The sequence below is a fragment of the Sorex araneus genome, chromosome 2 (assembly GCF_027595985.1).
Source record: "Sorex araneus isolate mSorAra2 chromosome 2, mSorAra2.pri, whole genome shotgun sequence".
In the NCBI taxonomy this organism is placed as follows: domain Eukaryota; kingdom Metazoa; phylum Chordata; class Mammalia; order Eulipotyphla; family Soricidae; genus Sorex; species Sorex araneus.
In genome coordinates, this window is record NC_073303.1 from 224,346,340 (window position 1) to 224,372,715 (window position 26,376).

Genomic DNA, 26,376 nt, shown 5'->3' on the forward strand with positions numbered 1-26,376 from the left:
CAAAACAAAGATGGTAAGGGGGATCCCCAAGAGATAGTACAGCGGGGATGCACTTACTGGGCACACGGACCACCCAGGTTCCCACTCTGGCACCTCCTACGGTCCCCTGAAGCCAGCCATGAGTGATCCCGAGTGAGCCCCCAAACAAGATAAAAGTAAGAATCTCTTACTTTCTACCTCTTTCTCTTGCTCAGGCAAATCTTTGTTTTGGAGATGCACAGGGTGCATCTGTGGGGGTGATAGTGGGTTCGTTTTCACTCTGTTAATAAGCTTGGATAAAGAGACAGACTTATTATTTGGCAACGGTCATTTCGGGTGGGTGGGGGGGCAGGGTCTTCCCCCAGCCCACTCAGTACTTTTGGGAAGATTCTGATGAGGCGAGGCTGCCCGGGCCTCTGGTGACCGCGGGGCACTCGGGCGTTTTCTCCCTGGGCCCGCCCTGCTGCTCTTGAGTGGAGCCTCCGCGCTGTGGGGTGGGGATCCTGCCTTTCTTTCACGGGCAGTTAGCATCCAGCCTGAAGGGCAGACAGGGCCCTTGGGCAGCGCCTCTGCTAGGCAACCAGACAGCCCGGCCACCAATGTTTGCAGAACAAGCTGAACCCGTTCCTCGCCCTGGGAGCCAGCTGGGCCCTATTGGTGAAGGGACATTGAGTTGCGGGAAAGCACCTGGGGGACTGGGGGCGTTTCTTTGGTTTCAGGGACAAAACTGGCGGTGCTGGGGAGGGGGGCAGGGCCGTTCTCTGCATGGTGATCAGGGGGCCCGGGGTTAGTACTGGAACTCGAACCCTAGACTCCAGCATTCAAAGCAGTGCTCCACCCCCCCCCTTTTTTTTTTTTTTTTGCTTTTTGGGTCACACCCGGCGATGCTCAGGGGTTACTCCTGGTTCATGTACTCAGGAATTACTCCTGGCAGTGCTCAGGGGACCATATGGGATGCTGGGAATCGAACCCGGGTCAGCCACATGCCAGGCAAATGCGCTACCCACTGTGCTATCGCTCCAGCCCTTGTGCTCCGCCCCGTTTATCAATCTCCTGAGATCATGTGTGTGTGTGTGTGTGTGTGTGTGTGTGTGTGTGTGTGTGTGTGTGTGTGTGTAGAGGGCACACCTGGTGATGCTCAGGGCTTACTTCTGGCTCTCCACAGGAATTGCTCCTGGCAGTGCTCGGAGGCCACACTTGGTGCTGGGATAAAGCCTGGGTTGGCCCTGTGCAAAGCTCCCTACCGCTCTGCTACCTCTCTGGCCCCTCTGAAGTGTTTCTGGTTTGTTTTGGTTTGGGGCCATACCCGGCGATGCTCGGGGCTTACTCCTGTATCTGCACTCAGGAATACTTATGGTGGTGCTCTGGGACCATATGGATGCCAGGGATTGAACCCGGCTTGATCACGTGCAAGGCAGATACCTTACGCTATGTACTGTACCTCTCTGGCCCCTCTAAAGTGTTTTTAAGGAAAAGAATATTGCAGCACATGGGTCCTGAGTGAGAGCAGGTAGGGCGTTTGCCTTGCACACAACCAACCGGGGTTTGATCCCTGGTATACCACATGGTTCCCTGAGGACTGCCAGGAGTGATTCCTGAGTGCAGAGCCAGGAATAACCCCTGAGCATCTCCAGGGCTCACCAAAAAAGCCAAAGCCAAATATGTGTGTGTGTGTGTGTGTGTGTGTGTGTGTATAGCCCAGAGGAAAAATTATCCAGTCTTTCATATTGTCTTGTTGGTTTTTGAAGGAAAGAGGAAGCTGTAACAAAATTTGAAGCCGTGACTCAGGAATAGAACCCTTGACTTTTAGATGTCAGGTCCTGGGTTTGATTCCTGGAACCCCAAATGATTCCCTGAGTCCTTCTGGGAGTGACCACTGAGCACAGAGCCAGGAGTGAGCCCTGAGCACTGCTTGGGAGTGGGCCAAAAAGCCAAAAATAAATAAAAAGAGGAACTAAGCGTGCCGAGGCTCAGGAGATTGCTTCGAATGTGGGTGAGAGGGACCCGTGGGACGCAGCACCGTCCCCTGAGCTGGGTAACGCAAGAACAGATTGTTATGGTTTTTTTTTTTTTTTTTTTGCCAATGTGGGATTGTTGATCTTGGGCCAACAAGGGAGCAAGCTAGCCCCAAATTTCTCCCCCTTTTTTAAAGCCTCCAATTCTTGTATATTCAGTAAATACATGTGTGTGTCGGAGCTCTTCACCGCCTGCGTTTGGTGGTCTGGGGCCGCTTCCCTCACCCCTGATGGCCGGTGTCAATGGGCAGACGAAGGAGGCTGGTTGGTCTTTTTTCTTTTCTTCTTTTTGGGTCACACCTGCTGATGCACAGGGGTTACTCCTGGCTCTGCACTCAGGAATTACTCCTGGTGATGCTCAGGGGACCATATGGGATGCTGGGAATCGAACCCGGGTTGGCCGTGTGCAAGGCAAACACCCTACCCGCTGTGCTGTCGCTCCTGCCCGAGGCTGGTTGGTCTTTATTCCAATCTAGTCTCCCTCTGCCTCCTTCAGTCTCACCCACTCCCTTATTCGTCCTTCTCGGCTAATTCACAGCCTTCCTTATATCCCCAGATCATGGGGGGTTGGGGTAGCAATTACACTAGGTGTGGCTTTGGGATGGGTGGGGTTGTCCCGGGAGGGGGCAGGGTGTGACTGAGAGAACACCAGGTTTAAGATGGTGAGTAAGCTCTGACAGAGCCCAGAAGGGTCAAGTAAGTTTTTATTTTCTTTTTGGGTCACACCTGGTGATGCACAGGGGTTACTCCTGGCTTTGCACTCAGGAATTACTCCTGGCGGTGCTCAGGGGACCCTATGGGATGCTGGGAATCGAACCCAGGTTGGCCTCATGCAAGGCAAACACCCTACCCGCTGTGCTATCACTCCAGCGCTGAAGCCAGGAAAGTTTTAGGGCTCTTGAAGGTAAGCTGAGGAGAGTGGGAGAAAAAAGGAAGTGAAGAGAGGAATAGAGACAAGTCTTAAGGAGGTCAGCTGGACGTACTGGGCAGCTCCATGCAAAAAACAATGAACATAGACCTCTTTCTAATGCTGTGCACAAAAGTCAAGTCAAAAAAGGATTTAAAGACCTCAATGTCATACTTGAATCCATAGATACATGGAGTAAAACATGGGCAGAACCTTCCATGACGTTAAAGCTAAAGGCATCTTCAAGCATGAAGAAAGAAGAATGAAGAAGGGGGCTGGAGCAATAGCACAGCGGGTAGGGCGTTTGCCTTGCACGTGGCCTATCCGGGTTCGATTCCCAGCATCCCATATAGTCCCTTAAGCACCACCAGGAGTAATTCTTGAGTGCAGAGCCAGGAGTAACCCCTGAGCACCGCTGGGTGTGACCCAAAAAGAAAAAAAAAAGAATGAAGAACTAGAAGAAGGAGAAAAGAAGCAGAAGGAAGAGTGGGAGCAGGAGGAGGAGAAAACCTGCAAGAGGAAGAGTCAGAATTAGATGAAGAAGAATAATGGAGAACAAGAATAGACAGCCAGAAGGAAAAATATAGAGGAATGAGTAAAGAAAAAGAAAAACAAAAGAAGGGGCTGGAGTGATAGCACAGCGGGTAGGGCGTTTACCTTGCACGCGGCCGACCCGGGTTCAAATCCCAGTATCCCATATGATCCCCTGAGCACCGCCAGGGGTGATTTCTGAGTGCATGAGCCAGGAGTGACCCCTGTGCATTGCTAGGTGTGACACACACACAAAAAAAGAAAAACAAAAGAAGAACTACAGAAGGTCAAAGAAACAAGGAAGAAGAATAAATTATAAATAATAGCAAAATGATAACATGGACCAAGGAAGTGAAAACAAACATAAACAAATGAGACTACATTAAGCTAAGAAACTTCTGCACCTGAAAGGAAACAGTGACCAAGATACGGAGACAACCCATGGAATGGGAAATATTATTTACCCAGCGCTCATCTGATCAGGGGTTAATATCAAAGATATACCAGGCTCTGGTAGAAGTTTACAAGAAAAAACCCATCCAGTCCCATCATAAAATGGGGAGAAGAAATGAACAGAAACTTCCTCAGAGACGAAATACAAATGGCCAAAAGGCATATGAAGAAATGCTCTACATCACTAATCATCAGGGAGATGCAAATCAAAAATGAGATACCGTCTCACACCGCAGAGACCGGCACACATCGAAAAGAAGAGAAGTCATAAAATTTGCATCTATGTGGATGAACTTGGAGAGTATCGTGAGTGAGATGAGTCCGAGGGAGAGGGACAGGCATAGAATCCTTGCATTCGTTTGTGGGATATTAAAATAGTAAGAGATCTCTCCTCTCTTCTCTCTCTCTGCCTCTCTCTCTCCTCTCTCTCTCTTCTTTCTCTGTCCCTCCTCTCTCTCTTTCTCTCTCTGTCCCTCCTTCCTTTCTCTCTGCAAAGGCTTGTGTTTGCTTTGCTTTAACAAACAGCTGATAGAGTTTGTTTTAGAGGAACACTAGGGAAGGGGGAAAAAAAAATAAAGTGCCCAAAAGCCAAAAAAAAATAAATAAATAAAATAAAATAAAATAGTAAGAGACTAATACCCAAGGGTGGTGGAAACAAGGGCCAGGAAAACTGCTCCATGGTAGGAAGTTTGCCACAAGTGGGACAGGCGAGTGCAGAGTTAGGACAGAGAAGGGACCAGTATGACAATGACACAGAACTGAGTGCTGAAAGGAGGTGAAGGGGCAAACATGATTTTAGTACCTGTATTGCAAACCATAATGCCCATAAGGGGGACGGGGGAGAGAGAGAGAGAAAGAGAAATAGGGAGGGAGGGAAGGAGGGAGGAGGTAGAGGAGAGTGAAGAGAAAAAAAAATGGTGCCTGTCATAGAGGCAGTCGGGGGGTGGGGGCAGAAGAGGGGGCAGGAGGGTCAGTGGGAACTGAACATTGGTGAAGGGAGGGGGTTGGAACATTGCATGACTGAAACCCAGTCAGGAACAGCTTTGTAACTATGTATCTCACGGTAATTCAATTAAAAACATTTTTTTTTCTTTTTTGGGTCACACCCAGCGATGCACAGGGGTTACTCTGCACCCAGGAATTACTCCTGGCGGTGCTTGGGGGACCATATGAGATGCTGAACCCAGGTCGGCTGCGTGCAAAGCAAATGCCCTACATGGGACGTTTGACTGTGGGCTGGGATGGGAATCTGTGGTGGAGCACATGCGTCACATGTATGAGGTCCTGGGTTCCAAGTGCAGCACCCACAGACCCTTGGGAGGAGAACAAAGACAGGGGCCACCCTATTAACAGTATTGTGGGGCTGGAGCAATAGCACAGCGAGTAGGGCATTTGCCTTGCACGTGGCCGACCCGGGTTTGATTCCCAACATCCCATATGGTCCCCTGAGCACCGCCAGGAGTAATTCCTGAGTGCAGAGCCAGGAGTAACCCCTGTGCATCACTGGGTGTGACCCTAAAAGAAAAAAAAAATCCTTCCACTCTGTCACCTTCTTTCTCTTTCCACAGCCAACAGCCAGCCTCTTTGTTTTTCCCCTGGGGACTTGGGGCTGATGGGCCAGATCAGGTGGTGCTCAGGAGTGACCCTTGGCAGTGCTCAAGGGACCGTATGTGGTGCTGGGGATTCCAACTCGGGGTGGAGATATACAAGGCAGGTGCCTGTGGGTGCGGGGTTAGGACACAGCAGGCTCTGCTCAGGGCTTCCTCCTGGCTCTGCGCTCAGAGATTACAGAGCTGAGCTCGGTGGGTCACACGCGGTGCTGGGGATCCAAGCAGGGCTGGTCACACGCAGGAAGAGTGGCGCCTCACACCTGTAGCCTGTCTCCCGTCCCGGATGTCAAACTGTTAAAGGAGAAAGTGGAAGTCGGATGGGGAGTTGACATGAGAGGGGGTGATCAAAGGAGAGGAGGAAGCCTTAGACCCGCTGTTCCAGCTCGGCTCTCTTGAGGGCCAGGCAGGGACTGCGTGTGAATGAGGAGACGGGGAAGGAGAGAAGTCAGAGGAGAACTGGGAGTCCTGACCCAGTTCTCTGATGGATTGTTGGGTCCTGGTGCTGTGCCATGTGGTGTGCAGCGCCCCCTAGTGGGACAAGGATGCACCCTCCCCGCTGCGCTCCGGACCTGCACCTGGGAGTAGATGCAGAATTGCCTGTTTTCCTTGCTTTTTCCTCGTTTCCCTTTACCGTGAGAACATCATGTCCCACAGCAGGGCTTTTCCTTTATTCTGCACTAGAGCCTAGACTAAAGCCTTGCGATAAAGGCAACACAGCGTAGACCATGAAAGAGAGATCAACAGCTGTTTATTTCATGTAACACTAGCTACATAATAAATGATTCAGATAAGCCAGTGGAATTTTTCCCCCTCCCCCGCCAGACACGCTTTATTTTGGATTTTCGGTTCTCACCTGGGCTGGAGTGATAGCACAGTGGTAGGGTGTTTGCCTTTCACTCGGCTGACCCGTGTTCAATTCCTCTGCCCCTCTCGGAGAGCCCGGCAAGCTACCGAGAGTATCGCACCCGCACGGCAGAGCCTGGCAAGCTACCCGTGGCGTATCGGATATGCCCAAAACAGTAACAATAACTCTCACAATGAGAGATGTTACTGGTGCCCGCTCGAACAAATCGATGAGCAACGGGATGACAGTGACAGTGACCTGTGCTCAGGGCTTCTTCCTGGTCCTGTGTTCAGGGATTGTTCCTGGTGGGGCTTGGGGATCAAACCCGGGCTGGCCACGTGCAAGACAAGTGCCCTACCCGCTGTTCTATCTCTCTGACCCCCGCTTTTTTTTGGGGGGGGGCGGAATATGGAAGGCTTCACACATCTTCTTGTCATCCTTGTGCCTCTGCATGGCTAGTCCTCTCTGTATTGCTTTTTAGCATAGGTGCTTGTCTATGTGGTTTTATTTATTTTTATTTTTTTTGCTTTTTGGGTCACACCCAGCGATGCTCAGGGGTTACTCCTGGCTTTGCACTCAGGAATTACTCCTGGCGGTGCTTGGGGGACCATATGGGATGCCGGGGATCGAACCCGGGTTGGCCGCGTGCAAGGCAAACGCCCTACCCGCTGTGCTATCGCTCCGGCCCCCATATGTGGTTTTAGTATCGTGCTGCCCGGTCTTGTGGAGTGGCTGTTGTGTGTCTGGACAGTGCTCGCGAGGGGCCAGGGATTGCAGACAGCAGAACCACCAGGCTTGTGCTCGGTGTGTGTGGAACACCGAGGGTCGAACTCGGAACTGCACTTGCAGGGCAAGTGCTGTGAATCTCGGTGCTTCTCCCCTCGGCTGCCACTGCGATTCTGGTTTTTTTTGTTTGTTTGTTTGTTTTTCAGTTTGGGGGCCAGGCCCAGCAGTGCTCAGGGCTCACTCCTGGCTCTGTGCTCCGGGGTCACTCCTGGTGGGGCAGAGGGCACCCTATGAGGTGCTAGGGATTGAACTTGGGTCACTGTACGCAAGGCCAGTGTCCTGCTCCTGTGCCATCTCTCCGACCTTGCCTGTGGGATTTTGAAACCATTTGATACGCACAGAAGAACTGATTAATAGTAGGAATTCAGTTAATACAAAGTGAACATCAGGGCCAGAGAGATAGTACAGCAGGTAGGGTGTTTGCCTTGTAAGACAGTACACTGTTCAGAGTCCCCGGAATTCTGCTAAGAGTGATCCCGAGCACAGAGCTGGAAGAAGCCCCAAGCACAGAGCCGGGAGGAAGCCTGAGCACGGCCAGGGGAGGCACAACCCCCTCCTAAAACAAACAAAATGAGGGCTGGAGCGATAGCACAGCAGGTAGGGCGTTTGCCTTGCATGCGGCCGACCCGGGTTCAAATCCCAGCATCCCATATGGTCCCCTGAGCACCGCCAGGGGTGATTCCTGAGTGCATGAGCCAGGAGTGACCCCTGTGCATTGCTGGATGTGACCCCAAAAAAAGCAAAAAAAAAAAAAAATGAACATCGGTCTAATTGAGATAGAGTTTCACTTGCTCTTCAAATTCCCAAGATTTAGAAGTATGCAGCACGCGCTCTTACAGCAGCAGAGCACACCTGCTGCCCCATGGCTGTGGGTCTTGGCGATCCTTATCCAAGCTACGCTTAGGGATGTCGCTCAGCAAAGTGCGTGCCCTTCGTTCCTGAGACCAGGATTTGTTCCCTGATACCTCCCCAGCCCCCGACACAAAAGGAAGATGACAAAGAGCTTGTGGGCTTGGAGTGATAAGACAGTAAGTAGGACATTTGCCTTGCATGTGGCCAACCTGGGAGTAAGTCCGCCCCAAAGCAAAATAAAATAAAAGAGTGATAATAAGTCTAGCAGGAATGTGGAGAGATTGAAACCTTGTATATTGGTGGAATTATAGAATACTGCAGCCACATTGGGAAGACAGTCTGGTAATTCCTCAAAAAGTTAAACATATTGGGGCTGGAGCAATAGCACAGCGGGTAGGGTGTTTGCCTTGTATGCAGCTGACCCGGGTTTGATTCCCAGCATCCCAGATGGTCCCCTGAGCACCACCAGGGGTAATTCCTGAGTGCAGAGCCAGGAGTAACCCCTGTGCATCGCCAGATGTGACCCAAAAAGCAAAAAAAAAAAAAAAAAAAAAGATAAACATAGAGTTGTCGTATATCTGTCACTGCACTGCTAGATGTCTACCCCAGAGAATTTAAAAGCACTGCTACCAAAAACATGGATCCTAACATTCCTAGTAGCATTATTCATATTTGCCTCAAAATGGAAGTAGCCCGAATGTTCATGGACATCTTGGCCCGTGTTTTGCATCTGTGGTTTATATTTGGGGACTTCCTGACTACCTGGGGACCCTAGGGTGACTAACTGCTCACATTTAATGACAAGGCACTTAGATAAAGAAATTGGCATATTCCCACAACGGAATATTATTTGACCATAAAACAGTGTCAAGAGGGGATGGAACGACGTTACTAGCAGGTAAGGCCCTTTCCTTGTTCTGAGCTGACCCGATTTCAATACACGGTACCCCCTAGGAGTCCCCCTGAACACTGCCACAAGTGATCCCTGAGTGCCACGAGCATACTAGGCAAAGTACTGATGCAGGCTACACCATGGATGAACCTTGGATGAACCTTGGAAACTGAGGAAGCCAATCGAAAAACATCACCTATCATATGCTTCCATTTATGGAAATATCCAGTATACAGGCAGATGTGCAGAGCAGAAAGTAGGTTGTGGCGTCAGGGTTAGGGAGAGGGAAGGACAGCGAGATGCCTGGTGTCAGGATCCAGCTCTCGGCCTCAGTGTGTGGCTCATGGGCTGTTCCTGCTCTGTGCTCAGGGGTGCCCCCTGGTGGTGCTGGGGCTGCACGCACGGTGACCTGACCTTGCTACTGAGTTTCCTTTGGGAGTGATACAAATGTCTGGAAGTTGGATACTGTATAAAAACCCTGTGGTTTGGATAATGCAAAATGTATATACATACATACTGAAGCTTTTCTATCAGAAAGGCCTTACTCCCGGCTCAGGAGTCACTCCTGGCAGACCTGTTGATGTTACAATGGATGTAAAGTTTTTGTTGTAAGGCAAGCGCCCTACCCGCTGTGCTATTGCTTCAGCCCCTCCAGAGGGGATTCTTGAGAGAGGAATTCCCCAGTCTTGGGGCTCTGGGGGATTTAGCTCTGACCCTGGTTCTGCATGCTGACTGGGGGGCAAGTAGTTGACCTGATCTGTAACTTCCTCCTAATCAGGCTATTTTTTTTTTTCCTCTTTGGGTCACACCCGGCGATGCACAGGGGTTACTCCTGGCTCATGCACTGAGGAATTACTCCTGGCGGTGTTCAGGGACCATATGGGATGCTGGGAATCGAACCCTGGTCAGCCACGTGCAAAGCAAATGCCCTACCCACTGTACTATCACTCCTGTCCCCTAATCAGGCTATTCTTAGTACAATGCCTAATCCTCACCGTCTGCTCTGCCTGAGGTCCCGAAATCCTGGAAGCCCTCTTTCAGTTTGTCGGAAGAACCTCCCTGCTTCTTTGGAAGCCTCATAAGGTGGAGGGGAAACCTGGCCTTACGGTGTGCAGAGAAGAGAGAGGGTCTAGCTGTTCCTTGCACAGATTTTTCAGCTCCATGATGTCAGCTGTGCCCTCCTTCATGCCTTTCACCAGTGCTGATGCTTCCAGCTCCTGGGCCCGTCTGGGCATTAGACCCAGAACCGGCTTATCTCCCTCGCGTGCTGGGCAGACTTTCCTGGCTACTCGGCCACGCTTGTCTTCTTTTTTTTTTTTTTTTTTGCTTTTTGGGTCACACCTGGCAATGCACAGGGGTTACTCCTGGCTCTGCACTCAGAAATTACTCCTGGCGGTGCTCAGGGGACCATATGGATGCTGGGAATCGAACCCGGGTCGGCTGCGTGCAAGGCAAACGCCCTCCCCGCTGTGCTATCACTCCAGCCCCACACGCTTGTCTTCTGAGAAGGCTGCCGTTTCTCCCTACCTGTTGTATCTCTCCTCATTTGCTTGATTCTTCTGGACTTACACCCCACCAGTGGAAGCTTGGTGGGGCTTTCAGGAAGGACTCGTGGCGAGAGTGACCTATGGCATCTGCAGTGTTTGATTGGAAGGGTCTCAGGGAATTTGAATTCGTAGCAGTTTGCTTATGTAGTTTCTCACTCACATAATCTGGCAGGCTCGGGGCGTGGGGTCAGGGGAGGGCGGGCTGGCTGGAGGCGGGGGGCGTGGGGGGGTTGGTGACAGGGTCAGGAGTTGAGGATATTAGAGGTTGGAATAAAGAAGCACGTGCTTGGGGCTGGAGCAATAGCACAGCGGGGAGGGCGTTTGCCTTGCATGTGGCTGACCTGGGTTCAATCCGCAGCATCCCATAGGGTCCCCTGAGCACCGCCAGGAGTAATTCCTGAGTGCAGAGCCAAAAGGAACCCCTGTGCAACACCAGGTGTGACCCAAAAAACAAAAAAAAAAAAAAAAAGAAGAAGAAGAAGCACGTGTTCTAGATTGTACATGTGAAGGAATGAAGGGCCGGAGAAGAGCATGGCCAAGGTCCCTTCAAACCAGAAACATGTGGTGGTTTTTGTTTTGGGTCACACCTAGAGGTGCTCAGGGCTGCTTGGGGGGTGTTGTTGCATCTTCTGGGGACTGTAAGGTGTCAGGATTGAACCCAGGGCTTCAGACACAGCAGGGCAAGTGCTCTCTGGAGCCCCAGCCCTCCCTGTTAGGAATTTACTTACTTGTTTTTGGTTTGGGGGCCACACCTGGCCATGGCTCCGTGCCCAGTGATCACACCTGGTGAACTCGGGTGGCCCTATGGGATGCTGGGGATTGAATCCGAGCCAGTGGAAGCAGTACTGTCGCTCTGGCCCCACTGGCGCCTGTTTTTATTAGCCTCTGTCCCTCCAGCCTTCTTTCCATCAATTTTTCTTTTTCTTTTTTTTTCTTTTTTTAGGTTTTGGGTTTGGAGGCCACACCCAGCAGTGCTCAGGGCTGACTCCTGGTGGGGCTCACGGGCCCATTTGGGGGGCCGGTTTCAAATCTAGGTCGGGCTCCTGCAAGGCAAGTGCCCCAGACTTTCCGCCTGAACCCACTCTGCTCCCCCGTGCCTGGTGGGCTTAGGGCAGGTCGTGGGCCCACCCTGCTGTCCTCCCCACTGCGCTACCCAGAGGAAGTGGGGAGGGGGACCCCCCAGGACCCCGGAGACCTGTGTCTCCAGCGGTGTTCGAGTTCAGCAGCGCCCCTGGGAGGGGGCCCGTCTCCCTGGCATCACTCTGCCCTGAGTCTGTGCCAGTGGATCTGGTCCCCAATTTGCTGCCACTGCCGTGAACGCTCTGCAGAGCGCCGGCCTCCCCACAGACCTTCCTTGCCTCAGATGCTGGCCGCGATCTCCCGTGTTCTGCAGGACGTGACTTTGATAGCTGGGCCCGGCCGGCTCTCAGCTTCCCGAAGCCCAGGCGGCTCTGTGCACCTCACCTCTGATCCACAGTCGCCCCTGGGAGTCCCTCCTCTGCTGACCTAGGAGGAGCCAGGCCCGGTGCTGGTGTGAGCTCACGGCCCCCCCACGCCCCCTCCCTCTCTCCCTGCCCATCGCTCCTACCCACTTCCTGCCCCGTCTTTGGCTGCCTCTTGTGTGTGCGTGCGTGTGTGCGTGCATGCGTGCGTGTGTGTGCGTGTGTGTGTGTGTGTGTGTTGGGGGATTGGCCCACACTTGGTGGTTGGTGCTCAGGGCTGTGAGCCTAGGGGCCACTTGGGGAGCCCTGTGGTTCAGGGAATGGGAGTAGTACGGCCCCTGTGTTCCCACCTGTCGACCCAGTGACACATTGCCCTCTTTGCTGGGTGCATCTGAGTCCTCCTGGGGCACAGGAAGCTTTCTGGGCCCCCCACACCACCCTGCCCTTAGCACGGTGATGGTCCCTTCAAGTACCCTTCCCTGCCTGTGGAGCCCACTCGCCTCAGGATGGCGCTTACTTCACCACGCGCTTCCGGGCGGGGGCGGGGGGGGCGGGGTGCGTCTCTGCTAGTCCTGCGTGCAGAGCCCGGGGTTCCCGCCCCAGCCCCAGAGACCCCTCCCCTTGCAGCCAGCGGCCCCCGGAGCACCCATGGTGTCAGCCCCCTTCGCACCACTGGGAGGCTCCCTACAAAAGCCAAATTGAATGGAAAATACCGGCTGCCTGTGTGCGCCTGTCCCTGACTGGCCCTCCTGACCCGGGAGCCGCTTCAGAGACCCAGACGGGCCGGACTGTGGGAGCCACAGCGGCATTTCACCCCCACAACAGGCCCACCGGTCTGTGTATCAGCCTCCCTGCCCCCTCCGTCTCCAGGGCCACATGCAGCACCCCCCCCCCCTCATAGCCTTATCTCCCTGCATCCTTCCCGGGGCCTTTTGGTTCCCCAGGGGTCGGCTCCTCTCAGCCTCCCCGCGAGGCGTGCGCTGGCGCCTTTCATCCCTGCTCTCTCCTGTCTGCTAATGATTATTCAGGGGCCGTATCTGCTCTGCTGTCCCTCTCCCAAGTCTCTGAGTCCTCTTTAGGGCAAGGGTCACGGGACCCGTCCCCGGTCAGGTGACCCTGCTGCCTATAGCTGCCCTAGGCTCAGACTCCGGCTCGAATCCGGCCCCGGCACCGTGGAGCAACGTGGTCCTCGAGGTGAGCCTGTGGTCCGGGCCCGGGGTGCCCCCCACCCCCTGCAGTGCTGACTGCCTTTTCCCTGCCAGCCCACGGCCCCTGGCTCCCCCGCTGAGCTCGACAGGAGGGGTTAAAGGTTGACACTGGCTGCAGACCCGAGTTGGGCTTTTGACTGGCAGGTCGGAGCCGGCTACCCTGGGCTCAGAAGGGACGGTTCCTGCTCCGCTCACACCTGCGGTGCTCCGGGCTCTTCCCGCCGGCCCAGTGCTGGGGGTCCCGGTGGGGGGTCCCTGCTGGCGGGGCTGGGGGCGGGGCCTCCTGCCCCGGGGACGCGTGCTCCAACGCTTGGCCGCTTCACAGAACTCACCCCGATGGCCGATGGCGCGTCACCCCTCTCCCTGGACGGGGACCCCGGGGCGGCCGAGAGCCTGCTCCGGAGCGTGTTCGGGATGGTCGTGGAGGAGATTGTTTGGAAAGGGACCAGCGCTTCCGAGAAGGTGGGTTCTGGCTCCCTCCTGCCCGCCCCCGTCGGAGAAAGCCTCTCCCTGGCCGTGTGCCCCGGCCACACCACCCGCCCCGGGCACGGTCCTCCCTGTCTGAGCCGTGTATTCCCAAAGTGATTGCTTTGGAAGCCGTCCCAGTGGGGCCGGAATCGATCTCAGCGGCAGGGCACAGGCTCTGCACGCACGCCTGAGGCCCTGGGCTTGCTCCCTGGCCCCCAGCCCTCTCCTCCCCTCCCCCCCGCCAAACAGGTAGTTCCTAGGGTTGGTTTGGGGGACGGCCACACCAGCAGTGCTCAGGGGTCCACCCTGGCCCTGCCCTCAGGGTCACTCCAGGAGAGGCTCCGGGGACCACCTGGGATGCCGGGGATAGAACCTGGGTCTGCTGCAGGCACGGCAAGCGCCCTCCCCGCTGGACCACCTCTCCGGCCCTTGGTTCTGCCGAGGCTGTGTGTGTGTGTGTGGGGGGGGTTGTCTTTCCCAGACCCTCCCCCTTCTCCTGCAGGTCTGCGAGTGGAAGGAGCCCGAGGAGCTGAGGCGGCTGCTGGACCTGGAGCTGCGGGCCCAGGGCGAGTCGCAGGAGCAGATCGTGGAGCGGTGCCGGGCCGTGATCCGCTACAGCGTGAAGACCTGTGGGTCCCGGGCCGGCGGGCGGGCGGGCGCGGCGTCCAGAGCTGGCCCCCGGCCGGCCCCGCCTGAGCCCCTGCTCCCCCCTGCAGGTCACCCCCACTTCTTCAACCAGCTCTTCTCAGGCTTGGACCCCCATGCTCTGGCCGGGCGCATTGTCACCGAGAGCCTGAACACCAGCCAGTGAGCCCCCCGCCCCCCGAAGGGCTCCTGGGCCGGGGTGGGGGGTCACGCCGGGCCCCTCCGTGCCCGGGGCCTGACTCCAGCTCTAGTTCCTGTCTTTGGCCCCGTTCTTCGCTCATTTTGGCACCTTTCCCCTTCGGAGCCACACCCAGCGGTGCTCGGGGGTCCCCCCAGTGGGCGCAGGGGACCCAGGTTGGGAGACCCTGCACCCTGCATGCTGTCGCTCTCGGGCCTGACTCCCCCGTCCCTGCCCCCTGTCGCAGGTACACGTATGAGATCGCGCCCGTGTTCGTCCTCATGGAAGAGGAGGTGCTGCGGAAGCTGCGGGCCCTGCTGGGCTGGGGCGCCGGGGACGGGGTCTTCTGCCCCGGTACGGCGGCACGGGGGGCAGGGGGCTCTGCAGCTTGGGGGTTTTGTGTGTGTGTTTGGTTGTTCTGGGTTTTTATCTGGGGGTGGCACCCGGCTTGCTGCTCAGGGCTTCTTCCCCCACCACACGGGCTTGAACCCGGGTCTGCTCCTGCTGTGTCCAAGGCACACGCTCTACCCACTGTAGGTCTTTTTTATGGCATTATGTTAGTTTCCTTTTGGTTTTTCGTGCCCTACTCAGGGTGAAGCCCTCCCCCCTCCTTCTCCCCTTCTCCTCTCCCCCTCCCCCTCTCCTCTCCCTCCCCCTCCCCTCCCCCTCCCCTTTCTTTTGCCTCTTTCTTTCCTCTCTGTGGAGCCTGGGCTGGTCAGAGGCCACCAGTCCGTGTCCCCTCTGGGGGCCAGGGGGCGGGGGCAGGAGTGAGGGGGGTGGCCAAGGGGCTCTGTGGGAACCCCAGGGCGTTTCTGGGTTCCCATGGTGCCCTCTGTGGTGTGGGGTTGTTTTCGTGGGGGTGAGGGGCTGCTCATCAGTGGTGCCCAGAAGAGCCCAGGCTGCCCCCTGTGGGCGGGGGTTGGGGGGCACTGGCCTGCTGAGCGCAGCTGTACAGCCACGCGGGAGCCCATCGCCCTGGCTGCCTGTGTGTCAGGGTCTATGTATGTGGGTATATATGTGTGTGTATGTGTGTGTGTATGTGTATGTGTGTGTATGTGCATGTGTGTTGGGGTATATATATGTGTATATGTCTACACATGTGCATATGTGTAAATGTATATGTGTATGCATGTGTGTATAAGTGTATATGTACGTATGTGTATATGTATATATATATGTATGTGTGTTGGGGCATATGCATGTATATGTGTGTACATGTGTGTATATATGTATGTGTATATGTGTATGTGTGTCGGGGTATGTGTGTACATATGTGTGTATGTGTGTATATGTGTGTTGGGGTGTATGTATGTGTGTACACATGTACATATGTGTAAATGTGTATATGTGTGTATAAGTGTGTATTTGTGTGTGTATATGTATGTATGTATATGTGTGTTGGGGTATATGTATGTATATGTGTGTACACGTGTGTGTATATATGTATGTGTGTATGTATGTTGGGGTATATGTGTGTACATATGTGTGTATGTGTGTGTGTGCATGCTTGCAGGGGAACGGGAGGGGCTCACCCAGCGGTGTTCAGAGACCACTCCTGGCTTTGTGATCAGGGGCTGTTCTCAGTGGTGCTCACGGGGACCCTGAGGTGCTGGAGACAGGCTTGGGCCTCCCCACGCGGTGCCCGTGCCCAGCCTTCTGCACCAGCTTCCCGGCCACTCCCGCTTGGGTCAGTCTCTCCGGGTGGAGGGTGAGGGGCGACGACCCCAGTCCTGACCCCCCCCCCGCTTCTGCCCTTGCTGTCGCCCCTCCCCGAGGCAGGTGGCTCCATCTCCAACATGTACGCGATGAACCTGGCCCGCTACCAGCGCTACCCGGCCTGTAAGCAGCGGGGCCTGCGCGCGCTGCCGCCCCTGGCCCTCTTCACGTCCCAGGAGGTGAGAGCGGGCCGGCTCACCGCCCCTCTGAACATGCCCTTGGCCCCCAAGTTGCTTCCTGGAGGGGGGCGGTGCTGAGTCCTGCTCCTGTGGCCGGGCCGAGGGACGGGCAGTGAGCAGGGGGCCCACTGTCCCTCCCCGTGTTAGAGGCCCCCTGAAGTGTGCCAGGCCCTGCTGGGCCCGGATTCCCGGGACATCTCCCCTTCGACCTGGCCCAGCCCCTCCTGGCGCCCCGGCGCCCCTGCCCCGGCTCACCCCCTTGCCTCCCCGCAGTGCCATTACTCCATCCAGAAGGGCGCGGCCTTCCTGGGGCTCGGCACGGACAGCGTCCGGCTGGTGCAGGCGGATGAGAGGTGACGGTCTCCCCGCGCGTGGCTCTGGCCCCCACGGCCCCCCCTGCTGGCCCCTGTCTGCCCGCCCCCCGCCCCGTCCCCTGCACTCTGTTCACCCCCTGAGGCCCCAGTGCGGCCCCCACGCCCACCCTGTCCCCCAGCCCCGAGGCGGCTCGGCCCCTGAGCGTGGCTTCTCTGCCGCCTCTCCGCAGAGGGAGAATGATCCCCGAGGACCTGGAGCGGCAGATCAGTCTGGCCGAGGCCGAGGTGAGGAGGGGCTCCCGGGGGCAGGCGGGTCCCTCTCTGGGCTAGGGGACACGCTGCACCCTCGTCCATCCCCGTGTGTGCGGCTGAGGGACTCGGGCACTGGGGCATCGGGGCGTGGGGTGGGGGCACCTGGGGCGCAGGGCACTGGGTTTCTGTGGGCTGGGGGCGGGTGAGAAACATCCCCCGACACAGTGGGCGACGGCTGTGGCTGCCCTCCGAGGGGGCATTTGGGTACTGGCTAGACAAACAACTTCGAGGGGCTGGAGCGATAGCACAGTGGGGAGGGCATTTGCCTGGCAGGCAGCCAACCAGGGTTCAATCCCCAGCATCCCATAGGGTCCCCCGAGCACTGCCAGGAGTAATTCCTGAGTGTAAAGCCAGGAGTAACCCCTGAGCATCGCTGGGTGTGACCCAAAAAGCGAAAAAAAGAAAATAAAAAAACTTCTGGGCTGGAGTGATGGTGCAGCAGGGAGGGCTCTTGCCTTGCACACAGCCCACCTGGATTTGATCCCTGGCATCCCTGATGGTCCCCCGAGCATCACCAAGGAGTAGTTCCCGAGTGCAGAGCCAGGGGTAACCCCTGAGCATCGCCAGGTGTGGCCCACAACCAAAAAGAACAAAAAAACCCTTCTGTTGTTGGGGTCGGACCGACAGTGCAGGGCCTAAGATGTTTTCTTCACGCGCCGCTGACCCTGCTTTGATCCCTGGTGCCACATTTGTTCCCCCACCCGCCACTCAGCAGAGCACGGAGTCAGCCAGGAGCAGGCCCTGAGCACCACTGTGTGGCCCCAACGCGTGGGACCTTGGGTTCAGTTCCGGCAGCGCCAAAGACACAGTGACATGCAAATGAGAATACGGAAAAGAAAGCTTTGTTGCTGTGATTGAGGGGTTACCCAGCGGGCGTGGGGCTGGGCCGTAGCCCACGGAGACGAGAGGCCAGTGTGCCTTCCGCTGAGCCAGCGCCTGCCCGCATCTCTGACACCTGTCCACTGCAGGCAGAGTGCGTGTGTGCAAAGTACTCCTTGCTAGCTGCAGTATGCGCCTTAGAGAACACATTAAGACTGTTTTCATGTTGGGGGCTGGAGTGATAGCACAATGGGTAGGGTGTTTGTCTTGCATGCGGCCGACCCGGGTTCGATTCCCAGCATCCCATAGGGTCCCCTGAGCACCGCCAGGAGTAATTCTTGAGTGCAGAGCCAGGAGGAACCCCTGTGCATTGCTGGGTGTGACCCAAAAAGCAAAAAAAAAAAAAAAGACTTTTCAGTCTTTTCAATTGAGTAACAAAGGGGCTAGAACAATGAGTAGTACAAAGAATAGGGCACTTGCCAACCCCTTTCCATCCCCTGCACCCCATGGGGTTCCCTGAGCACTGCCAGGAGTGATCCCCGAGCTCAGAGTCAGGGGTAAGCCTGAGTAAGTCAGGAGCTCTGCTGGGTGACTCCAAAATCAAAAATAGAGTAAGTGGGAGCTGGGAGCAATAGCACAGCGGGTAGGGTGTTTGCCTTCCACACGGCTGACCCGGGTTCGAATCCCAGCATCCCATATGGTCCTCTGAGCACCGCCAGGAGTCATTCCTGAGTGTAGAACCAGGAGTAACCCCTGTGCATCGCCGGGTGTGACCCAAAAAGAAAAACAAAACAAAACAAAAAAAACATAGAGAAAGTTAATACAAAGCTGTTAACTCTGGGCAGTAACTGAATAGAAGAGTTCCGCCTTATGGGTTTGTTAATAATTTATTTGTTTCTTTAGAGCTTGGGGGCCACACACAGCGGAACTCAGCCAGGTATTTCTGACTCTGCTCAGAGATACCCCTGGTGGGGCTCAGGGGACCATGTGGGGTGCCGGGAATTTGAACCAACACTTGGCTGATTCAGCCATCTGCAAGACAAGTGACTTATTCTCTATACCATCTCTCGGGTCCTAGGAGAGTTTCACTTCTATAGATAATTTTTTTTTCTTTTTGGGTCACACCTGGCGATGCACAGGGGTTACTCCTGGCTCATGCACTCAGGAATTACTCCTGGCGGTGCTCGGGGGACCATATGGGATGCTGGGATTTGAACCTGGGTCAGCCACATGCCAGGCAAATGTCCTACCCTCTGTGCTATCACTCCAGCCCCGAAATCAGACCATTTGTGGCCTTCAGTGATGACCTTTGTTTGGTGGGGTGGCGGCCACACCTGATGGTACTCAGGGCTTACTCCTGGCGCTGTAGCCGGGAATCACTCCTGGTGCTCAGGGGATCACGTGGGAACATCCAGTTAATGGTGGGAGTGGGGAGAGGGCTGGGGCGCCTCCTGGCTCTGTGCTCAGGGCTCACTCCTGCAGTGAGGCAGATCTGACACATACAAAGCAAGCACCCGCCACCGTCCCTGTTGTGCTCTCTGACCCTCAGGAGGTTTAAATTCTGGTCGGCACTAGTTTCCCCCTACCCCACCCCCCATAATTGCCTTTTTTTTTTCCTTTTTGGGTTATACCCAGTGATGCTCAGGGGTCACTCTTGGCTCTGCACTCAGAAGTCACTCCCCTCGGGCTGAGAGACCATATGGGGTGCCAGAGATTGGACCTGGGTTGGCTGTGATTAAGGCAAGCCCCTCCCCGCTGTGCTATCTCTCTGGCCTCCTCCCTCCCTCCCTCCCTCCCTCCCTCCCTCCCTCCCTTCCTCCCTCCCTCCCTCCCTCCCTCCCATCCTCTCCTGGGTCTGTGCCCAGGGATTGCTCCCGGCAGTGCTCAGGGGACCATATGTAGTACTGGGGAACAAACCCAGGTCGACCACATCCCAGGCCAGCGCCCGAACCCCTGTACTATGTCTCCGGCGGTGTACTTTATTAAGCCATGCTGTTTCATTTATTAGTGCGTTCATGCCTGTCTTGATTGTGATGTGCTACAGATCTAACCCTGTTTTGTGTCGAAAGCCCTGATGGCAGTGCGGCTGCGGTGGCATCTGAATGCGTGGGGTGGGGATGGGAGTCCTGGCGTCCTGCTGATGAGGCAGGGACCCTCCACCCCGCTCTTCCCCAGGCCCGGCTGTGTGGTTTTTGCCCATGAACTATATCAGACTGAGAACACTTGTTCCCATTCTTAGTTTGTTCAGTGGTTTAGTAATTGTGTGTGCATGTGTGTGAGTATGTTTGTGTGGGTGGATGGTTTTGAACTAGACCCACCGGTACTCAGGGACTATTCCAGGCTCTCTGCTCAGGAGTGACCGGCGGAGGTCACGGGGGCACGCGTGGTCCTGGGAATGGAATAGGCCGTGTTGCGTGCTCGGCAAGTGCCTCACCTCTGGACTCTTATCTCCTCTCCTTTACTCAGTGGGGTTTTTGTTTGTGGGCCACACCTAGCAGTGCTCAGGGCTTACTCTTGGCTCTGTGCTCAGGGGTCACTCCTGGCACGGTCAGGAGACCATATACAGGGAGTGAACCCAGGTGAACCCTGTGCAAAGAGGGTGCCCTCCCCACTGTACTGTCACTTTGGCCTCTGTGGAAATCTGTAAAGGTGTGGTATCGATTTTTTTTTTTTTTTTTTTTTTTTTTGCTTTTTGGGTCACACCCAACTATGCACAGCGGTTACTCCTGGCTTTGCACTCAGGAATTACTCCTGGCGGTGCTCGGGGGACCATATGGGATGCTGGGAATTGAACCCGGGTCGGCCGCGTGCAAGGCAAACGCCCTAATGCTGTGCTATCACTTCAGCCCATGTGGTATTAATTTTTAAAATTTTGTTTTTAATTAATTTATTATTATTATTATTATTATTATTTTGCTTTTTGGGTCACACCCGGCGATGCACAGGGGTTACTCCTGGCTCTGCACTCAGGAATTACTCCTGGCTCTGCACTCAGGAATTACTCCTGGCGGTACTCAGGGGACCCTATGGGATGCTGGGAATCGAACCCAGGTTGGCCGAGTGCTAGGCAAACGCCCTACCCTCTGTGCTATCGCTCGAGCCCCCAACCTGCAGGATTTCTTTATCTGACACAGGACTTGTGTGACAATATCTCAGGTGTGGGGCACTATCTCACTATTATTTTATTTGGTCTTTTTTTTTTTCTGCCACACCCAGCAGTGCTCAGGGCTTACTCCTGGCTCTGTGTTTGGGATCACTCTGGCGGGGCCCAGGAGATGATCTGGGGTGTGAGGTATTGAACATGAGTTGGCCGGTTGCAAGACAAGCCCCCTACCCACTATACTATCTCTCTGGCCCCTTCTGCATTCTTTCTTGAAAAATGTTTGGTAGAGGGGCTGGAGTGATAGCACAGCGGGTAGGGCATTTGCCTTGCACGTGGCCGCCCAGGGTTCGATTCCCAGCATCCTGTATGGTCCCCCGAGCACCGCCAGGAGTAGTTCCTGAGTGCCTGAGCCAGGAATAACCCCTGTGCATCGCCGGGTGTGACCCAAAAATTTAAAAAAAATAGTTTGGTAGAGTTTTATCAGAAAAGCTATCTGGGTCTGCAGTTTTCTTTGTAGGTAGCACTGTAGCACTGTCGTCCCCTGTTCATTGATTTGCTCAAGCGGGCACCAGTAACGTCTCCATTATGAGACTTGTTATTGGTTTTGGCATAATATGCCACGGGGAGCTTGCCAGTCTCTGCCGGGCGGGCGGGATACTCTCGGTAGTTTGCCCGGCTCTCTGAGAAGGACGGAGAAGTCGAACCCAGGTCCACCACATGCAAGGCAAACGCCCTACGTGCTGTGCTATTGCTCCAGTCCAGTCTTTGTAGGTAGTTTTTAAAAGTATTGATTGAATAGTATTTTTTCCTAGATATCAGTACTATTAGTTTTTTTTTTTTTGGGGGGGGAGCATGCAGCACACTTAAGGGTGCTCCTGATTCAGTGCTCAGAGGTCACTCCCCAGCAGTGTTTAGGGGACAGTGTGGTACTGGGGATCAGGCCTGAGTCTCCCACATGCCAAGCACGTGCTCCAGTCCTTTGAGTCCTGAGCACTGCCACAAGCCATAACAAATAAAATTAATAACAACATCCATTTGGTCTTCCACTAGGATACTAGATTTTGTTTGTTTGTTTGGTTTCTGAGCCATACCCAGCGGTGTCCAGGGCTTACTCCTGACTCTGTGCTCAGGGATCACTCCTGGCAGGGCTCTGGGGACCACATACGGTGCTGAGGATAGAATCCGAGTTGGACACGTACAAGGCAAATGCCCTGCTTGCTGCATTACCCTCCAGTTGTGGAAGGAGGTGTTATTTTAGAAAATAGGACATCAGGGAAACCTGTGTATAGCACTGTTTCATTGATTAGCTCGAGCTGGCACCAGTAACGTCTCCATTGTGAGCCTTGTTGTTACTGTTTTTGGCATATCAAATATGCCATGGATAGCTTGCCAGGCTCTGCCGTGTGGGCGGGACACTCTCGGTAGCTTGCCGGGCTCTCTGAGAGGGGCAGAGGAATTGAACCTGGGTCGGCTGCGTGCAAGGCAAACGCCCTACCCACTGTGCTATCCCTCCAGTCCAAAACCTGTGTATATTTTTCCTTATTTATTTTTGGGCTGGGGTCCTATCCGGTGGTGCTTAGGGGCTGTTCCCAGGTCTGTGCTCAGGAGTGATCTCTGGACGTGCTCAGGGAACCATATCCTGCGTAAGGGGTCAGACCCGGGTCCGGGTGTGCAAGGCAAGCACTTTCTGTTCACTCTGATCCTGACCTTGTGGGGTCAGGGCCTGCCTGGCTCCCTGGTGTCACTCGGGGCCCCCGCGGTGTCGGGCTCGGCTCTGGGACTCTGCAGGCACTCGGCCCTTTGCGCTGTCTCCCAGGGCCGGGGTTTAAGTTCCGTCTTTCGGGTCTCAGCTCGACAGCGGGTCTCTCGGTCCCTCTTCCTCTGGGCCTCACCTGCCGGCCCGAGAGAGACGGACGTGTCCGGCCGGTCAGAAGGGCCCCGGGGAGACTGGGAAGAGCTCGGGGTGGGGCCAGCACAGGCTGCAGGGAGCTTCCAAGTGGCCCTCACGCCCTCCTCCTCCTCCTCTGCTTGTGCACAGGGCGCTGTCCCCTTCCTGGTCAGTGCCACCTCCGGCACCACCGTGCTGGGCGCCTTCGACCCCCTGGAGGCCATCGCTGACGTGTGCCACCGGCATGGACTGTGGCTGCATGTGGACGTGAGTGGGCAGGTGGGGGGCTTCGGGCCGGCTGGGCCGGGCCGGGCCGGGCCGGGCAGGGTCCAGGGCTGACCGTGATCTTCTGCACCCCAGGCTGCCTGGGGCGGGAGCGTCCTGCTGTCGAAGACACACAGACATCTCCTGGCTGGGATCCAGAGGTTCACACACCCCCCCTTTCCCCGGATCTCACCCTCAAATGCTTCCTCCGGAGAACAGTCCTGATTCTTGGGGGGCCTTGGTGGAGGGGCGGGGGGAGAAGGAGGCGGGCGGGATGGTAGGAGAGGACCGGGGATTCAGGCAGTGGGGTGAGGCTTTGGAGAGCCGAGAATGTGGGGGTTCGGGTGGGCAGTCGGGGGGCGGGGCTGAGCCAGCTCTGTCCCGCCCCCCCCCCCACCCACCCCTGCAGGGCCGACTCCGTGGCCTGGAACCCTCACAAGCTCCTCACAGCGGGCCTGCAGTGCTCAGCTCTCCTGCTCCGGGACACCTCGGTGGGTCTGCCCCCAGGCTCCAGCCTGGCCCCGGCCCTGGCCTTTACTTTGCTTCCCGAGCCCCGCTCCGAGGGGCTGCCAGGCCGAGTGCTCCGAGCCCCCCGGCTGCTGAGTACCTGCCCTCTGACTGGACTTCCTCCCCCCGCCACCCTTGTTGTCCTGCACCCTGAAATCTCCAGCTTCCGGTGGGAGGTGACATTTGGGAAGAACTCTGGGTGTTGGGAGAAGACCCCCGGGGCAGGGGTGAGGGTCGAGTTCCCTGCAGCCACCCCTGTCAGTGCCACCGGGTCCCAGGGAAAGAAAGAGGCGATGTGCGGGGCCAGATGATAGCACAGCGGGGAGGACGCCTGCTTTGCATCATTTCAGACTCGGCTCAAAGCCCGGCATCCCCTGTGGTCCCCGAGCACCACTCAGGAGCAATAACTCTTGAGCGCCGCCGGGTGTGGCTCGCAACCAAGCAAAGAGGAAAAGGGAGATGGTGCAGGGAGTGGGGGGCCCTGACGGCCGCCCTGTCCCCCACAGAACCTCCTCAAGCACTGCCACGGCGCCCAGGCCAGCTACCTGTTCCAGCAGGACAAGTTCTACGACGTGGCCCTGGACACGGGCGACAAGGTGGTGCAGTGTGGGCGCCGCGTGGACTGCCTGAAGCTGTGGCTCATGTGGAAGGCCCAGGGCGGGCAAGGGCTGGAGCGGCGCGTGGACCAGGCCTTTGCCCTCACCCGGTAGGAGGGCGCGGCCCCAGCTCCCCCACCCGCCCCCCCAGACTCACCCCTGCCCCCCGCCCCTGCTCTCCCATTCTCCAGCTCTTCCTCTGGTCTCTTGTTTCTGTGACTCACCCTCCCTCCGTCTGGGATTTCTCTCCCTCTCTGTCCACAGGTACCTGGTGGAGGAGATGAAGAAGCGGGAAGGATTCGAGCTGGTCATGGAGGTATGACCCCCGGCGCCCCCCACCCCCCATACACGCAGGCCTGTCGGGGCAGCGGGGCCGTGTGGGGCTGGACGCCCCCGGCTCACAGCTTCCCCTGCTGGCCCCCCGCAGCCTGAGTTTGTCAACGTGTGTTTCTGGTTCGTGCCGCCAAGCCTGCGGGGCAAGCAGGGGGACCCCGACTACAGCGAGAAGTTGGCCAAGGTAGGCAGGCGGTTGCCCCCTCTCCCTCCCCCCACCTCCCTCGGGACACAGACGCGGGCCAGGGCTGCTCTGCCCACAGTGGGCCCGAGAGACCCCCCACGGGCTCTGGCTCCTGAGCCGGGGCCCTGCACTCGGGGACTCAAACACAGAAACACCAACTTGTCCTCTTTTCTGATGGGGAACGAAGGACATTTCTGCAAAAGCAAAGACCACAGAGGGGTCTTGTGGGTCCTACATAAACCCCGCTGGGGGGGCTTCTGGTGGGAATTCAAGCCCGGGACAGACGGGAAATGGAAAGTTTCGGGGACAGAGCCCAGTTTTGTGTGTGTGTGTGTGTATTTGGAGTAGTTGAGGCACTGTGTGTGTGTGAGCAGGTGTGTGTATGTGTGAGCAGATGTGTGTGTGAGCAGGTGTGTGTGTGTGAGCAGGTGTGTGTGTGAGCAGGTATGTTTGTGTGAGCACATGTGTGTAAACAGATGTGTGTGTGAGCAGGTGTGTGTGTGAGAAGGTGCGTGTGAGCAGGTGTGTGTGAACAGGTGTGTGTGTGAGGTGTGTGAGCAGGTGTGTGTGAGGTGTGTGTGAGCAGGTGTGTGTGAGCAGGTGTGTGTGTATGTGCAAGCAGGTGTGTGTGAGGTGTGTGTGAGCAGGTGTGTGTGTGAGCATATGTGTGAGCAGCTGTGTGTGAGCAGGTGTGTGTGAGCAGGTATGTGTGAGCAGGTGTGTGTGTATGTGTGAGCAGGTGTGTGTGAGAGCAGGTGTGTGTGTGTGTGTTTGTGTGTGTGTGTGGATTTGGAGTAGGCAGGCGCTCCTGCCCGGAGGAGATGGGTGGGGGGTGGAGGGGTGGCGGGGTGGGGCTGGTCAGCGCTGCAGTGGGGACTCCCCGTCCCGTGCAGGTGGCCCCTGCCCTGAAGGAGCGCATGGTGAAGGAGGGCACCATGATGGTGGGCTACCAGCCGCACCGCACCCGCGCCAACTTCTTCCGCATGATCGTGGCCAACCCCGCGCTGACCCCGGCAGATATGGACTTTCTCCTCAACGAGCTGGAGCGGTTAGGCCAGGACCTCTGAGGCGCCCGCGCTGGCGGCCCTGTCCCCTCACCGCCCCTGCCCTCCGTGGGCCCCCCGGGCCCGCAGAAGCAGCCTTTCCCAGAAACGCCGCCGCTCCAGGCTGCGCTGGCCCCAGCCGGGCGGCGGGAGAAGGCTGACGCCCTGGAACCACTAGGATACTCACAGAGGGAATTATTTTATTGGTGGAGGGAAAGCGTTTTTGGATATGGCTCTGTAGGACAAGCTGGAAGCAAGACACTCTAAAATGATGACATCTGAGCCGTACTTAGAAACACACAGCAAAAAGCCAAGGACCAGGAAAAGTTGCCAGAATGGTCATCGGGTTCCCTGGGACGGGTCATCAGCAATTTCAACATCCACCTCCTGCTCCCCTCCAGGCTCTGCTCTTTTGTTAAACGAGGTGTGTTCCTTGATTCTGTGAGTGGGAAAGCAATAAACTTAAAATTTCAGTGTGTGCTTTTGGTAAGCTTTATTTGTCTGTTTGTGAGCCACAGTCGGCCATGCCTGGGGCTTACTCCTGGCTCGGCGCCGGCATCACTCCTGGCGGTGCTGACCCAGTGCAGTGATGGCCACCTGACCAGATGCCGGAAGGGGAGCCAGGTTGGCCTGTGTGTGACCAGCACCCTAGCCCCTGGCTTATCTCTTCCTCCCCTCACTCTGTCACTCTTCGAATCTTTTTGATTCCCTCTCCCACTTCCCATTCTCTTTGTTACGGTTGACTCACCTGCGTGCATGTG

At 56.2% G+C, this 26,376-nt stretch overlaps 1 protein-coding gene across 3 annotated transcripts in view; it reads left to right on the plus strand.

The window, feature by feature from the left end:
* CSAD (cysteine sulfinic acid decarboxylase) overlaps positions 1-26,093 on the plus strand; it is a 30,929-nt gene extending 4,836 nt beyond the window's left edge. The window contains exons 2-17 of one of the 3 annotated variants that reach the window (XM_055124237.1): positions 11,810-11,949; positions 12,988-13,052; positions 13,392-13,528; positions 14,037-14,163; positions 14,251-14,341; positions 14,605-14,711; positions 16,137-16,252; positions 16,526-16,605; positions 16,797-16,851; positions 22,839-22,955; positions 23,049-23,113; positions 23,362-23,443; positions 23,966-24,165; positions 24,320-24,371; positions 24,483-24,572; positions 25,466-26,093. In XM_055124237.1, the coding sequence (XP_054980212.1) occupies positions 13,403-13,528; positions 14,037-14,163; positions 14,251-14,341; positions 14,605-14,711; positions 16,137-16,252; positions 16,526-16,605; positions 16,797-16,851; positions 22,839-22,955; positions 23,049-23,113; positions 23,362-23,443; positions 23,966-24,165; positions 24,320-24,371; positions 24,483-24,572; positions 25,466-25,639 (1,482 nt within the window). In that variant the 5' untranslated portion in view covers positions 11,810-11,949; positions 12,988-13,052; positions 13,392-13,402 and the 3' untranslated portion in view covers positions 25,640-26,093. Of the gene's footprint in view, positions 1-11,359; positions 11,950-12,987; positions 13,053-13,391; positions 13,529-14,036; positions 14,164-14,250; positions 14,342-14,604; positions 14,712-16,136; positions 16,253-16,525; positions 16,606-16,796; positions 16,852-22,838; positions 22,956-23,048; positions 23,114-23,361; positions 23,444-23,965; positions 24,166-24,319; positions 24,372-24,482; positions 24,573-25,465 lie in introns of those variants that run through there. The other 2 variants (XM_055124236.1, XM_004601513.2) reach the window with 2 other exon arrangements.
* Positions 26,094-26,376: the final 283 nt, after the last annotated feature.